This window comes from Hypomesus transpacificus, unplaced genomic scaffold (assembly GCF_021917145.1).
Source record: "Hypomesus transpacificus isolate Combined female unplaced genomic scaffold, fHypTra1 scaffold_170, whole genome shotgun sequence".
Lineage (NCBI taxonomy): Eukaryota > Metazoa > Chordata > Actinopteri > Osmeriformes > Osmeridae > Hypomesus > Hypomesus transpacificus.
The window spans coordinates 85,019-100,405 of NW_025813728.1; the positions used below are offsets into that span (position 1 = coordinate 85,019).

General features: G+C 41.0%; 2 protein-coding genes across 2 annotated transcripts; both read left to right on the top strand.

Annotated features, from left to right (window-relative positions):
* Positions 1 to 5: 5 nt before the first annotated feature.
* LOC124489074 (calpain-2 catalytic subunit-like) lies at positions 6 to 9,676 on the top strand. Its single transcript, XM_047051708.1, has 22 exons — positions 6 to 113; positions 1,531 to 1,783; positions 1,882 to 1,951; positions 2,056 to 2,174; positions 2,699 to 2,832; positions 2,927 to 3,101; positions 3,282 to 3,356; positions 4,248 to 4,333; positions 5,204 to 5,278; positions 5,543 to 5,703; positions 6,359 to 6,525; positions 6,683 to 6,694; positions 6,969 to 7,177; positions 7,323 to 7,362; positions 7,564 to 7,638; positions 7,883 to 7,940; positions 8,155 to 8,216; positions 8,342 to 8,410; positions 8,575 to 8,653; positions 8,790 to 8,906; positions 9,028 to 9,080; positions 9,241 to 9,676. The coding sequence occupies exons 2-22, from the start codon at positions 1,547 to 1,549 to the stop codon at positions 9,265 to 9,267; spliced, it is 2,100 nt and encodes a 699-aa protein (XP_046907664.1). The 5' UTR covers positions 6 to 113; positions 1,531 to 1,546; the 3' UTR covers positions 9,268 to 9,676.
* Positions 9,677 to 11,287: 1,611 nt separating this feature from the next.
* On the top strand, positions 11,288 to 14,979 carry LOC124489103 (tripartite motif-containing protein 16-like). The gene is made up of 6 exons (XM_047051757.1): positions 11,288 to 11,901; positions 12,200 to 12,295; positions 12,729 to 12,983; positions 13,367 to 13,526; positions 14,222 to 14,281; positions 14,416 to 14,979. The coding sequence occupies exons 1-6, from the start codon at positions 11,302 to 11,304 to the stop codon at positions 14,934 to 14,936; spliced, it is 1,692 nt and encodes a 563-aa protein (XP_046907713.1). The 5' UTR covers positions 11,288 to 11,301; the 3' UTR covers positions 14,937 to 14,979.
* Positions 14,980 to 15,387: the final 408 nt, after the last annotated feature.

A 15,387-nucleotide genomic window follows, 5' to 3' on the forward strand; every position in this document is an offset into this window, starting at 1 on the left:
GCAGCGCCTCAGGCGCTGTATGGTGAACTATACATACACAAGCAGCAGACACTCTCTTATGTTTTGGCTGAAGACTGGAATTCTATCTATTCTTATTTTCCAAAGCATCTGGGGTAAGATATTTATCATGATTCAAAGTTGGCAGTAGAATAGTACTCCCAGGGGGAAATTGCATGCAGTTGCAAATTGCAACTTGCAACTGCATGCAAATTGCAACTGCAAACTTGCAAATTGCAACTGCAAACTTGCAAATTGCGAAGATATTGCTTGCAATCACTGCATTATCTGTAGAATAGAATGATTGCAGTCTGTGTTGAAAACGAAAACGAAATATGTTCTGCTTTGTTGCAAACGCTCATTTGGAAAATAATTGGGTTCACGTCTGGTTATTTTATACGTTAGTCTAATAGTTTACAATACACTGCTTTATTTCACTTTCATAATGACGTTATATTTGCGCCTCATTCCTGAGCGAGCAATAGAATATTTGGTGCACAGAAAAATACATTTTGTAACAACATTATGTTTTGAAGAGTATAATCATAACGAAAATACATTAGTTTAAGCAAACTAAAATCCATTCTATGATCAATAAATGTAGCCTATGTTTGCCATCATCCACATGAACGTGAAATAATCTCCCCCGTAGTCACTCACTTAAAAAAAAAAAAATGTAAACCTTAAGAAACGTTTTTTTCCTCCCACATACACAGTGAAAGGAGAGTAGAGAGAAGGAGTGGGTAGATGAGAACAGAGAAGCCTATAACAGAAGCAGAGAAGAGTACAATAGAGTACCCAAGTAGCAACAGGGCAGCGCTAGGGAGGGGCAGGTGCTTCAGCACCTCCAAGAAAGACCAAAGCACCCCGATAGCACCCCCAAAAATAATTTCTGGAAAATCCGATCGGAGAATCGGATGTTAATTGATAATTAATTCAAATTAGCATCATTAGTGGCCAAGTTTTGATAATGTATTAATAGTATTCATATATAATATATATATAATTGCGCAGCTCCCCCCTGTCAATGATCTAGCACCCCCTCAGCACCTGCATAAAAAAATATCTGGCGCCGGCCCTCAATGATGCTAACGTTTTTTTTTTAACCTTTCTTTCAACCTTTCAAAACCTTTTTAGATGTTTTTTTTCTCCTTTTTTGAAAACATTGTTCCAAACGTTCAAAAATAATTAAAACATTTTGTTTTACTTTCTTTCTCACGTCAGTGAATCCGTTCGCCTCTTACAAAAAAATCATATCTATTGTACCTTTCAAACTATTTTTTTACAGAAAAACCATAACCATTGAAAAAGAGAGTACGAACAACCTGCTGCGCTAATCGTACATTTGGGTGTCATTTGTTGAAGAACTGGTCTTTGAGGCAGAGATTGTATCAACTGAGTTTTTTTTGCTATAGACATTGACTGCCGGTGAAAACTTTGAAATCATGCTCATAGTTCAATACCGATATATTAGTACTTTAAGTGAGTGTATTAGTGTATTTAACGAATGACATTGTTACCCTCCTTGCACAGATAACTTTCTGCAACAATGCCTCCTCCTGGCGTGTGTCTAAATATCATGAAAGAGCGCCACAAGAAAGATGGCCGTGGTAGCCTTGCCAACCCCCTGAAATTCCTCAACCAAGACTTTGAGCAGATGAAGCAGTATTGTGTCGCTCGGGAGGTTCGCTTTGTCGATGACATGTTTCCTCCAGACCATAATTCAATTGGCGAAGAACTACTGTCGTCCTCCGACATGGGAAGAGTGCAGTGGCTGAGGCCACATGTAAGTTATTTGACCTTGACTTGGGCCGTTACACAGCACAACATCCCCAAAAAATAATCGTAGGCTACTATTCTCATTCTTTGATTCCTCACTTTCAGAAAATTGCCCAGAATCCCTCTTTTATTGTGGATGGAATTTCAAGATTTGATTTTGGGCAAGGCATAGTTGGTAGGTGGATGGGACTGTTCTTTCCAAATACATTCTCATCACAAACACTGACTGTTTAAATGCAATATGTTGTACCTACTCACTCATTCCTTGTCCTTGTTTAGGTAACTGCTGGTTCCTTGCGTCCATTGGGGCACTGACATTCCAAAAGCATATCCTGGAACAAGTCGTGCCTCTCAATCAATCATTTCAAGAAGAATATTGTGGAATATTCCATTTCAGGGTAAAGTCTGATAATCTTTTAACAGGAATAACAAATCATTAATATAAATTATGTTGTTGTCATTCATAGCACTAAACATGTAATGATTCTCAACTGTAGCACTTGTCAACAGCGGGTAAACTTTAATTTTTTTTTTTTTTTTTTGTGTTGCAAAACCGTCATCAATGTAATACCTAAAATAGATGACAATAACAAGTTCTAAAATAATCATAATTTCCTTTCAGATTTGTTTGGAAACATCAACAGCAATATTTGAAACGAGACATGTTATCATTCAAACATCTTGAATATATATTATATATAAATATATATATGTAGATTATTTATTATTATTATTATATTTCTAGTGCCATATTACCTAGGGTTATGGTTCTTCAAGAATGTATTAAGGGTTTTCTCATTAATCTTCATCCAAATCATTGGGCTCAGTGGCTGTTCCAGACCATTCGGGTCTTCCAATATTTTTGGAGACCCTGATTTGGAGACCAAACATCCTAAAATGAATGTTCTCTCTTATCTTTTAGTTCTGGAGGTTCGGAAAGTGGGAGGATGTTTTGATTGATGACAAGCTACCGACAATTGACGGCAATCTCATTTTTGTCCGATCCAAAACTCCAAATGAGTTCTGGCCTGCTTTGATGGAGAAGGCCTACGCCAAGTATGTAAACAAGCATTTTAGTCATCCAAGTATTTTGGATAACAAAACGGTTGCATTGGTTTCATAGGTCATAATGTATGTACTCTTTTGCCAGAGTTTGTGGCTCCTATGCAGACATGAATGCAGGGACGCCCTCCGAGGCTTTGGTGGATTTTACTGGCGGGATCCACTTGTGTATCCAGCTTGCAACCCCCCCCCCTAACCTATGGGATCTAATGTCTAGAGCTGCTCAAGCAAAATCTCTGATGGGGTGTGGTACACCTCAAGGGGTGAGTGTAAAACAACCTCATGCAGACACTTGGATACAGCAACTGTGAAGACACACTGACGTGACGAAACAGTAGTTGGCCTTTTTTGCACAATACATGTATACAGAGGTTTGCTGTGTTTCTAATAAATAACATTGTTCCATTTATTACATCGGTTTTGATGCTTGTTTTACTCTGTAGGAAACATCAGCCAACACCGTTGCAGAGAACGGATTAGTGAGGGGCCATGCCTACACTGTTACAGGTGTCACTGAGGTACAGTATGATCTGAATGGATGATAATGGCAGCTACCTGATAACATTAATGTATGACATTCCTAGATTGATCTCAGTCTTCATTGACAGATGGAGTATCAAAAGTTTATATACTTGGGAGTCAGGTGGCTGAGCGGTGAGGGAGTTGGGCTAGTAATCTAAAGGTCGCTAGTTCGATTCCCGGCCAAACCAAATGACGTTGTGTCCTTGGGCAAGGCACTTTACCCTACTTCCCTCGGGGGGAATGTCCCTGTACTTACTGTAAGTCGCTCTGGATAAGAGCGTCTGCTAAATGACTAAATGTAAATGTAAATATACCTTATGTATGTATTTGTCTTAAACATTATCAGAATAGCACAACTGATTCATGTATTGTATACAGCTCTGGAAAAATATTTGAGACTACTGCTCCTCTTTTTTTCCCTTTAAAAAAAAGTTGATAAGGACAATTTTGAGTGAGGAACAGAAGGTTCAGATTTGAAGTTGTCCTTTTACTGTATGTGCTCAAGACACATTTATTTCAGCACAATAAAGTTAATTTGATCTTATTTACATTTAGGAGACACTCTTATCCAGAGCGACGTACAGTAATTACAGGGACATTGATGTTTTGCACAGCAACTATAATTTGATAAAAAAGCACCACATTATTTAAGTATGCCTTAATACATTTTTTATTAAGTCTAGCAGGAGAAATAGATTGCCTTGGCAATTGTATCGTTAAAAAAATAATATCTAAATAGACACGATTAGGGTCCTACAAAACAGTTTAAACAAACGTAATGCTGATACATGGGAACCTATTCCTCGTACTAAAGACACCTGCAAATAATACGTAAATGTGTCCAAATTCAACTAATACTAAACACCGGTCTCATTTAAACTCCTCAGCACACAAGAAATGGAAGACCAGTGAAGCTGGTGCGTCTGTGGAACCCCTGGGGTGAAAGGGAATGGAATGGGGATTGGAGCGACAAGTAAGAAAACACACTAGTAATACATTTAAAAAAAATACCAGCACCTATTTTGTTGTCTTCCTCTGCCTTACTCCACAGCAGTAGAAGGACTTCCTCTGCCTTACTCCACAGCAGTAGACAGACTTCCTCTGCCTTACTCCACAGCAGTAGACAGACTTCCTCTGCCTTACTCCACAGCAGTAGACAGACTTCCTCTTCCTTACTCCACAGCAGTAGACAGACTTCCTCTGTCTTACTCCACAGCAGTAGACAGACTTCCTCTGCCTTACTCCACAGCAGTAGACAGACTTCCTCTGCCTTACTCCACAGCAGTAGACAGACTTCCTCTGCCTTACTCCACAGCAGTAGACAGACTTCCTCTGCCTTACTCCACAGCAGTAGACAGACTTCCTCTGCCTTACTCCACAGCAGTAGACAGACTTCCTCTGCCTTACTCCACAGCAGTAGACAGACTTCCTCTGTCTTACTCCAGAGCTGTAGACAGACTTCCTCTGCCTTACTCAACAGCAGTAGACAGACTTCCTCTGCCTTACTCCACAGCAGTAGACAGACTTCCTCTGCCTTACTCCACAGCAGTAGACAGACTTCCTCTGCCTTACTCCACAGCAGTAGACAGACTTCCTCTGCCTTACTCCACAGCAGTAGAAGGACTTCCTCTGCCTTACTCCAGAGCAGTAGACAGACTTCCTCTGCCTTACTCCACAGCTATAGACAGACTTCCTCTGCCTTACTCCACAGCTATAGACAGACTTCCTCTGCCTTACTCCACAGCAGTAGACAGACTTCCTCTGCCTTACTCCACAGCAGTAGACAGACTTCCTCTGCCTTACTCCATTCAGCCTGTTCAAATGACCGTTTTATGGTTTTCAGTTCCCCCTTGTGGCAGACCGTGAGTCCTGAAGATCGTCTGAAATGTCTCTCAGTGAAGGATGACGGAGAATTCTGGTAAGCACAGAAACCCCACATGGTTTAATGTTTAATGTTATGAAATGTATAAACATGAATGGTAGGTTATTGAAACATTGTACAAGCAGGGCACTTACTTTTTGATGGAGCTGAATGAAACGACAAAAACATATTTATAATAGAGAGGGAAGCATTCCTTACAAACTCAACTTTGCTGGTGAATAAAATAGTTTCATTTTTAGGATGTCATCACACTGCCGCAAACCAGTCTTTCAAAGACTGAAACATGATTTGTCTTAATAGGATGACAATTGAGGATTTCTGCAGCAACTACTCAGATTTGGATATCTGCTCTCTGTGCCCTGACTTCCTTGATGGAAATGCATCATGTCACTGGGGGTGTTCTGTCCATGATGGCAGATGGCTTGCTGGAACTACTGCTGGTGGATGCTTAAATTATCGAGGTGTGTATTATAATAATATCCCCCCCAAAAAATTGATTTCGATTTTTTGCTATTGTGGAAAGAGAAGTCAGCTCTCCTCAGAAGGATTATCAAAAATAGTCGGAGACGGAATATCTTTCAAACTCAAGGTGGTTCGATGGTTTATTCAGCATAACGCAGTTAGTAGGTTCAAATGGAAGGTTCAAAATGCAACCATATTTCTCTGGACATCTCATTATATAGACGGATATGAGGAACAAACCCCCACCCTGCATGATTCTATTTCACAACCTTCTAGAATCTAGAATGTTCTAGAAGGTTCTTAACCTGTTCATAAAACCCCCAAACCTGCATGTGGATCCCCTGGCTTCTAAAGTGTTGATGAACTATTTTCTCCTCCAAAGCCCCCTCTCTACATGTCTCTTGTCACACTGGTTTGAGCCTGTTCCTCAGTGCAATTCTTACTGCGTAGGACTAGATTCCTCCGTCTTAGGCCCATAACCTTTCCTCTGCGTACCCCACTGGTCACCACCCTGCCCAATAATCAAGAATCTACCACACTATTTAAAAAAAAAGGAATTGCTAAACTACTTACTTAGTCCACTTTTAATAAAAAGATTCATCCAAAATCTGGAATGGTCAGAAAAATACTAATGACTGACATTTTGCCATTTAGACAGTTTCTGGACAAACCCTCAGTATCGGTTAAAGATTGAAGGTCTGGATGAGGATTGTGCTGAGAAACAAGGGGACAAAAACATGCTGGTCTCTCTGATGCAGAAGCCTGACAAGCGAAACAGACGACTGGTTAAAACCCTCCATATTGGATTCTCAATTTTTGAGGTCTGTGTAGACCATATTTGTTTTTTTTCCACATTTCATGGTGGCAGTGTCTTTACTTTAGTTGACGTTTTGGAAATTGAATTTATTTGTATTTTTACTTGTAGTATTTTTACAAGAATAAGTGCCTGTTTTGAATTTTTCTTGTATTTAATTTCAGGTGCCTGAACAAGTAAGTAACCATTATAAACTATATAAACTATTTATACCACATACAAATTGTGCATTTCGAAAATACAGCAGAAAATCAAGAATGAGAAGTGTATAGTTCTAACAGTTCTACTAGACTATTGTGGTGGTCAGAGTCAAGGAAGGATCTCTAATTACCTGCTTTTGCCTGATGTGGGAGTAAGAGAAACTGAATGTATTCACTGTAGCATTGGACTCACATGGGCCAATAAAAAGTATGGGCTGCATATGATAGATACCATTACATATTTCCACAGTACAAGCGTCTGAAAGGAAAGTTCCCAGCATCTTTCTTTGCCACCAATGCACCAGTGGCTCAATCCAAGAATTATCTAAATGCTCGTGAAGTCATGGAGCTGTTCCGTCTGAAGCCTGGTGAATATCTAATCGTGCCATCCACCTTCAAGCCGAACGAAACAGCTTCCTTCATCTTGTCTATCCTTTCCAAGGCAGAGACCAACATCCAGTAAGCACAACTCCATGTTCTACAAGAGCTTTGGCAAAACAAAATGTTGTCAAATTTAATATTTGTTACAAAAGAGGAATGACGTTATGACTGTAACATTGTGGTTCATGGAAAATCCTCATAAGACTGGACCTTGTTTTCTCAGTGAAAATTCTGGTGGTCATGAACACATGGAAGTCACAAAGGTATGTAGAAAGTATTGCAACATATGGCATAGTTAAACACCTTGAATGGTTTACCTGATCAGAATTAAATTTTTTCCAGTACTAATGACACATTGATGGTATTAATGACAACAAAAGCGATAACATTTCCTCATAAGAATTTCATCTGCAATAAATATAAATGTACATGCATCCTTTGCTAAATACATTCATCCTTTGCAGCCAAAACCGATGGAAAATGAAGACAATGAAGACAATAAAAACAAGAAAACGCTTTTTCGACAATACTCTGACAAGGTTGTAGAAATCAAGATAACTTACTGACAGTTTACCACACCAGAAATGTGTCTTGTATGAAGAGAGGTACTTCAAAAGCATACAGTAATATATATGATAGCTTTGTAATAAAGTAAAGAGATCTATTTTTTTGAAAATTCGTTTTGGCCTGTAGCGTTTAATTTGACTATTTTTTTTATACAAGATGACTTAACTCAATTTAATGTAAAAAAGGTTTTAAATTGTTGTTTTTTTCTCTGAGAAGTATGAAGAAGTGGATGCTGAGTTGCTTCAAAAGATTTTGAACGACAATGTTCTTAAGGGTATGTACTATCAATACCTTTCAACCATTACTTAGTAGTAGGTTTCTGGGTGATTAGGGAATGATACAAAATCTCCAAATCCCAAAATCTAATTCCATGTGGGCGAAGCATACAATGAGTATATTTTTCAACAAAATCAATAGTATGTATGTACTGTACATACATGTTGATTTCTGTCATATGTACATGATTAGGTTTTCTTTTTTTTTCGTAGGACAAACAAGCAATGGTGGGTTCAGCCTTGATTCCTGTCGAAGCATGGTTGCTCTGATGGATGTATCCTACTTGCATGTGCGACACACTATTATACAGTCACATTAAGGAAGGCTTCAAGTCCAGTATACTTCATGAAATGAAATTGTGCATGCCATTAATTAAAGATAACCTTAATATTACTTAAGACATCCATCACTGGAAAACTGAACAGTGCAGAATTCCTCCGTCTGTTGAGGAAAGTGACCATGTTCCAGGTAGTAATGGATACATTTATTTTTAATCTGCCATTCTTTCCATTCTATACTTCTGTCTTCAGGGCTAGAAAATACCAGGAGTTCTTTGATGGTTTCCCTTTAAAACGATGCACTTTTATTAAGAATAATTAACCTGAATCTTCTTGTATCTCATTGTCCTAAAGGACATCTTCTTTGCAACGGATGTCTCCCTCACTGGAACTTTATCATTGAGTGAACTGAGAAATGCAATCATGGCTTCAGGTAAATCTACTCAATATCCCAAGTAATTTATCCATACCTCAACTTCTTCACTATGTTACGAGACTAAAACGGACAGAAAGTAAATAGTGAGGCTCCAACGATATACTTTTAACCAAGGTCTATGTTTCTGTTTTAGGAATGCCGGTCAGTGATGGCATGCTGAACCTGATGGCTGTACGCTATGGCGGCTTGTCTGGAAAAATGTCCCTGGAAAGCTTCATAAGCCTGGTCCTTCGCCTGGACTGCATGGCCAGTACGTCCACAACAACACCACATATAGACACGTCCATTTGAGGGCCCATTCAGGTTGATAGTGATTTTTCTATATTCTCGAACTACGGAATAAACTGTAATTAATCGAACTCTTTCGACAGAAATATTCCGGAAGCTTTCTGAAGGATCAACCATGACTCTTCAGGAATCTGAGGTAGTAATTCATAACAGTTTATGTACATTTTCAAGCTGTGTGAGTGCTGTCTTTGTATGTCACTGTGTTATAACTGTGTATAACATCAATGTGACACACTTGTATATCTTTCATGGTTATTAATAAGATTTTACCCAAAGTTTTACTTTTTCTTTTTCAGTGGATGTATATGTCAATGTATACATAAACCATTTATCTCTGGATGATGGATCAACGATGTTGGAATAATTCAGATGGAGCTGATGTACAACATGTTGAACAAGTTGATGTATTAACAGTATTTGCAAAATTTCTGCAAATTCGACACATTTCATTATTATTCATTAGACTAATTATTCATTAGTCATTATTATAACATTTTCTTCTAATGTTAACTGTGAGTTCATTCTCTGTGTTGCTAGAATAACCCTTACAACTGATCTTACGATATCTCATTTATTATACTAAAGTAGTCATTCTTTTTTTAAACATTTTAAATTGTTTGACGAATTTCATGTAAAATACAATCTAGCTATTTGTTTGTCCCTTTTTCCAAGATGTAAGTTTTTTTTTGAAACATGCGCTGTTGAAATAAACTAAAATTGCACAACAACAAATGGTCCAATTTCCTTCATCATTGTCTATGACAGGCAGAAAACCAGCAGTCTACGTTCCAATCTTAGACTTTGATGTCATAATTCCCAAGTAACATAAAATGTGACACTCCATCCCACCAGGTGCCTTTTCTTTCTGAATGTCTGGTTTTAAATAACCTTCCCTTGTTCCCATGTTGTGGGGCTTTATGTGAGAGGGATCTGGATACAGATCAGGAGAAGCCCCTCTTATCCAGAGCGACTTACAGTAAGTACAGGGACATTCCCCCCGAGGCAAGTAGAGCCTTGCCCAAGGACACAACGTAATTTGGTACAGCCGGGAATCGAACTGGCAACCTTCTGATTACCAGCCCGATTCCCTCACCGCTCAGCCACCTGACTCCCTGACATTTGGTGCCCTATGCAAGGTTTACCCAGAGGTTTAACTGCTCTTTACTGTCGCAAAACGGTAAATTACTCGTACTCAAGTTACAAAGTTGTTCCCTCTCAACTGATAGCACAGCAAGATTGTGAAGCCTGTCTTGCCCCATTGTGCACCTCAGCCATGTATGGAGCCGTCTCAACACACTGAATGAGTGTTCACAGCTACAGCTATTTACTGGAATTGTCAGAGAGATCTTGAGTATCTGTGTCAGTGTACCTGGATCACAAGGCAGGTACTCTGTCTTTCTACAGTGTCATCTCTGACACAGTGACCCTCCTCCACAGAGTCCAGACCACCTTCACCCAGCCACACTACAATGTGACAGGGCTGTACTGAGGACCCAAACGCACGACACACACACGAGGGTCTGGATGTACGCAGAACTTTATTCGAGAGACGGGGAGGAGGGTTGAGGGTAGCTGGTGGAGCGGGGTACCAAGGTAGCAAGGAAACAAGATTTAGCACAAAAACAGGCATAGATGAGTCAAACACGGAAGGCCAGGAATACAGACGTGGGGTCGGTGATTCAACAAACTGGCGAGTAGTGGATGACAATCCGGGGTTTAAGAGCTGTGGTGTTGATGAGGGAATGAGCCGCAGGTGAGTTGAGTTACCTGGAGGGAGTGAAGAAACGGAATGGATGACTGGACCTGGAATAAACAGACTGAACAGACTAAAACCCGGTCTGGCCTGGCCCGGGGACATAACACAATGGGATGTATCTTAGTTTCTATGGTGAGAAATATTCAACTGTGGTAGAGGATTTTATTGAGTGATATTTTTATACCATCATACAGAACCCCTTTTATAGTTTTATTTCTTTTATAATCATTGTTATTTTGTTATTGTTCTGAAACTGTTGACCTTGATGATTGTATCAATTAGTATTGGCTCTACTCACTGTATACTTCCTGTCCTGCTACTCAGTAAATACAGTTTTACTAATGTTGTGTTGTAATGTTTGGTGAACAAATATCTCTGTCTTTCTCCTGTCTTTCTCATACTTACTCTATCTCTATGTCAGTCTCTCTCCATTGCTCTCTCTTCACCCGACCCCCTCCTAAACTCCACCCCATGACAACCATGAAATTCTTCTGTCCTCACCCTATAGTTATTCTGAGGAAACAAAACTTATCTAGGTCCCTTTCTCTTTGTCCATTTGTGTTTCTGTGTGTGAGAGAGCGACCGTCACTACCACTCCAGCATGGCCCAGCAGGGAATTGTGTTGGACCAGGACCAGTTCTGCTGTTCCGTCTGTCTGGACCTCTTAAAGGATCCTGTCACCCTCCCCTGTGGTCACAGCTACTGTAGCAACTGTATAGAGGGCTACTGGGACAAAGATGAGCAGAAGGGAGTCTACAGCTGCCCCCAGTGCAGACAGAGCTTCACTCCGAGGCCTGCTCTGAAGAGGAACTACATGCTGGCTGAGGTGGTGGAGAAGCTGAAGGAGACAAGAGGAGCCCAGGCCGTCCCCTCTGAGCTGACCAGTCCAGCTGGGCCAGGAGAGGTGACCTGTGACCTCTGTACTGGGCCCAGTAAGCAGAGAGCCCTCAAGTCCTGTCTGGTGTGTATGGTGTCCTACTGCCAGACTCACCTCCAGCCCCACTACCAGGTTCTTGGGCTGAAAAAACACAAGCTGGTGGAAGCCACGTCTGGACTGCAGGAGATGATCTGCTCCAGTCATGACAAGCTGCTGGAGGTCTTCTGTCGGACAGACCAGCAGTGTATTTGCATGCTGTGTACCATGGATGAACATAAAGGTCATGACACGGTGTCAGTCAAAGCTGAGAGGAAGGAGAAACAGGTAAAACCAGAACTCCTAGTTGGTAGAAGTTAGAATATACAACCTATACATATAATACATACTATACATAACCATACTGTAACTAACTCCTATAGTACCAGACCGTAACATTAACCCCTGTAGTAGGTGACCGTAACATTAACCCCTATACTACAAGGCTGTACTTGACATTCAGGGTTCAACATGTTTACCAGCCGTGTTCAGTGTTGGTGTTCAGTGTGTTCTGACAGAGGTTCTCTCCACCAGAGTCCTGTACCGTAACTCCTACTGTGTTGTTGTCATGTGTGTTGTTCTCCAGGACAAGATGATCCTGAGTCAGCAGGAAGTCCAGCAGAGAGTCCAGCAGAGAGAGAAGAAGCTGAAGGAGCTCCAACAGGCTGTGGAGTCTCACAAGGTCAGCATCAGGATCTCCACTACTGGAGCTGTGCTACTGTGCTACATTTACATTTATTCATTTAGCAGACGTTTTGATCCAAAGTGACTTCCATGAGAGAGCTTTACAAAAGTGCAAAGGTCAATGATCATAAACAAAGAGATAGCAATAAAATACAAATTAAACAACATGAAACTCAAACGTGCGAGAGTGTACCTGTAGGAAAGCAATTTATAGCGAATTCAAGTAGTTAAATAAGTTTAATACCAAACAACAAGTGCAACAAGTCACTCTATCTATAAGTGTCATTGTGTTTCTGGAGGAAATAATTTAATATGGGATCCAACAAATCTTTCTTAGGTACCGTTGTACTCCCGGAACAGTAGGTAGGTTTATTTTTTACCCTCTCTTTCTTTTTCTCTCTGTCTCACCCTGTCCCTATCTCTTTTTCCAGGTATCAGGCCAGGCAGCAGAGAAAGACAGTGAGAGGATCTTCACTGAGCTGATCCGATCCATTGGGCTGATCAGCTCAATGGCGGAGCGAAAGCGCTCTGAGGTGAAAGATCTGATCAGAGCCCAGCAGGGGGCAGCAGTAAGGCCGGCTGAAGGACTGCTGAAGAGACTGGAGCAGGAGATAGCTGAGCTGAGGAGGAGAGATGCTGAGCTGGAGAAGCTCTCACACACAGAGGACAATATCCACTTCCTCCAGGTAACTAGACTACTCTGGCAGCTCAGATCTGAAGCTACAATCAATGTCTGTGTTCTGATCTATCTAGTAATGTATCTGCTTAACCTGCGTGTCTGTCCATGTGTCCATTCATGTGTCCATGTGTCCATTCATGTGTCCATGTGTCCATTCACACAACGTCATTTTGCTTTGTTATTTAAACCGGGAATCGAACCGGCAACCTTCTGAGTGGTAGCCCGATTCCCTAACCGCTCAGCTATCTGACCCCCACATTCTGACCTCCCATTTATATAACTATCCCTCTGTCCTCTCTCTCTGTCTCCTTCCTCTCTTTCCATAACTACCCCTCTCTCTCTCTCTCTCTCTCTCTCTCTCTCTCTCTCTCTCTCTCTCTCTCTCTCCAGAACTACCAGTCTCTCTCCGGTACCAGTGTATCTTCAGATGTCCCCAGCATCTCTGTCCCTCCTGTTCAGTACTTCAAACATGTGACTGAGGTGGTCTCTGAGCTGAGAGACAAACTAGAGGAGCTGATCCAGAGAGAGTGGTCCAACATCTCCACCACAGGTGAGCTGGTTAAACACAGCAGATCTGGAGAAACAGCAGCTGTAAGACTGCCTCCAAAGCCCAATACCAGAGCAGACCTCTTACAGTAAAATGTGGGTCTCTGAAGTGTCCAGGGGGGGATTCCAGAAAGCAGGTTATGTGACATACCCGGGTAAGTTAACTCCCCAGCTGAAACCCAGCGTTGTAGCAACATTGCCAGTAGGTTGCTGCAACATTGTGAATCACCTGGTCGGTTAACTTACCCAATTATGTCGCATAACCTGCTTTCTGGAATACACCCCAGGTTTCCACTAGTAAGTTCTGTAAAAACATCAGATCATGACACACAAAAACAAAATATTCAATCAAAATCAATATCACCCATTACTGTCAGCTTGTTAGAGTAATATCGACTTGGCTTTGATAATGATGACTACGTCCTTGTGTGTGTCTATTTATATGTGTGTGTTGGTGTGCATGTATGTGTGTATACATGTGTGTGTAAATGTTTTTGTATTGCGTATGTGGCTGGGTAAGTGCATGTATCTGTTTGTGTGGGTGTGTGTTTATGTACATATGGAGTCAAGTGGGTGAGCGGTTAGGGAATCAAGCTAGGAATCAGAAGGTTGCCGGGTCAATTCCTGTGATTGTGAATTATGTATTGTATTTCTGTGTGTGAATACATATTGTATGATTGCATGTGTGTGTGTCTCCAGTCTCCAGAGTGGAAGTGTTCCTGCCTCCAGAGCCCAAGACCAGAACAGACCTCTTACCATGTGAGTCTCTGAAGTGTCCAGGTCTCTCTCCAGTGACACGTGTTGAATGATGAATCTGATCCAGAACAACAGCCGCTTTCACATGGGGACACATGAATGGACGTGTTATTAACTCTGATCTGCTCTGCTCCCAGATTCCTGTCAGCTCTCACTGGACCCAAACACTGCTCACATAAAACTCTGTCTGTCTAAAAAGAACATGAAGGTGTCACGTCTAAACCAGAACCAGTCATATGGTTTCCATAGAGACCGATTTACCTCCTGCTGTCAGGTGCTGTGTAGAGAGGCTCTGTCTGGACGCTGTTACTGGGAGGTGGAGTGGAAAGATCGCACAGTTGACATAGCAGTCTCATATAAAGACATTAACAGAACAGATTTAAGCTCTAGATTTGGTTTTAATGACATGTCCTGGAGTTTACGGTGCTGTGATGAATACTCTTTCACTCATAACAGTGTTGAGACTGCAGTATCAGGACCTCAGTCCTCCAGAGTAGGAGTGTACCTGGATCACAAGGCAGGTACTCTGTCCTTCTACAGAGTCGTCTCTGAAACAGTGACCCTCTTCCTCAGAATCCAGACCACCTTCACCCAGCCACTCTACGCTGGGTTTTGGCCAGGTGGCAATGACAGTGCAGAGATTATCAAACTCTGGTAGAGGGTCTTGTCGAAGAGTAATTCCTTCATACCATCAAACAGAACTATGATCATTTTTTTGTTGGTTCAAAATCATTCTTCTCTTGTTCTATAATTACTGCTCTTTGACCTTGATGATTGTTTATAATCATTTTGTAATGGCTCTACTGGGAAATATAATTCACTGTCTACTTTCTGTCCTGCTGTTCATTAAAATGAGAGTTTTACTAATAATGTGTTCCAATGTTTGGGGACATGTGCTACTCACTATTGAGATGAACGTGTTTATGACTAGTGTTGTTTGAATAATCAGTTCATTGTTGTCCCTGCTTTGAATTCCTGGTGGTTGATATCATGCACCTGCACAGCTGAATAAAGATATTTGAAAAAGACCGTTCAGAGTTATATCTAGGTAATACTAAGGGGAGCGTGCGTAAGAGTTAACCTTCATTTGTAACATGTTTGCCTTTTAA

Coding starts and splice junctions, on each gene's coding strand:
- LOC124489103 (XM_047051757.1), top strand. CDS start 11,302: ATGGCCCAGCAGGGAATTGTGTTGGACCAGGACCAGTTCTGCTGTTCC. Junction 11,902..12,199: donor CTGAGAGGAAGGAGAAACAG/GTAAAACCAGAA, acceptor GTTGTTCTCCAG/GACAAGATGATCCTGAGTCA. Junction 12,296..12,728: donor AGGCTGTGGAGTCTCACAAG/GTCAGCATCAGG, acceptor CTCTTTTTCCAG/GTATCAGGCCAGGCAGCAGA.
- LOC124489074 (XM_047051708.1), top strand. CDS start 1,547: ATGCCTCCTCCTGGCGTGTGTCTAAATATCATGAAAGAGCGCCACAAG. Junction 1,784..1,881: donor TGCAGTGGCTGAGGCCACAT/GTAAGTTATTTG, acceptor CCTCACTTTCAG/AAAATTGCCCAGAATCCCTC. Junction 1,952..2,055: donor TTTTGGGCAAGGCATAGTTG/GTAGGTGGATGG, acceptor GTCCTTGTTTAG/GTAACTGCTGGTTCCTTGCG.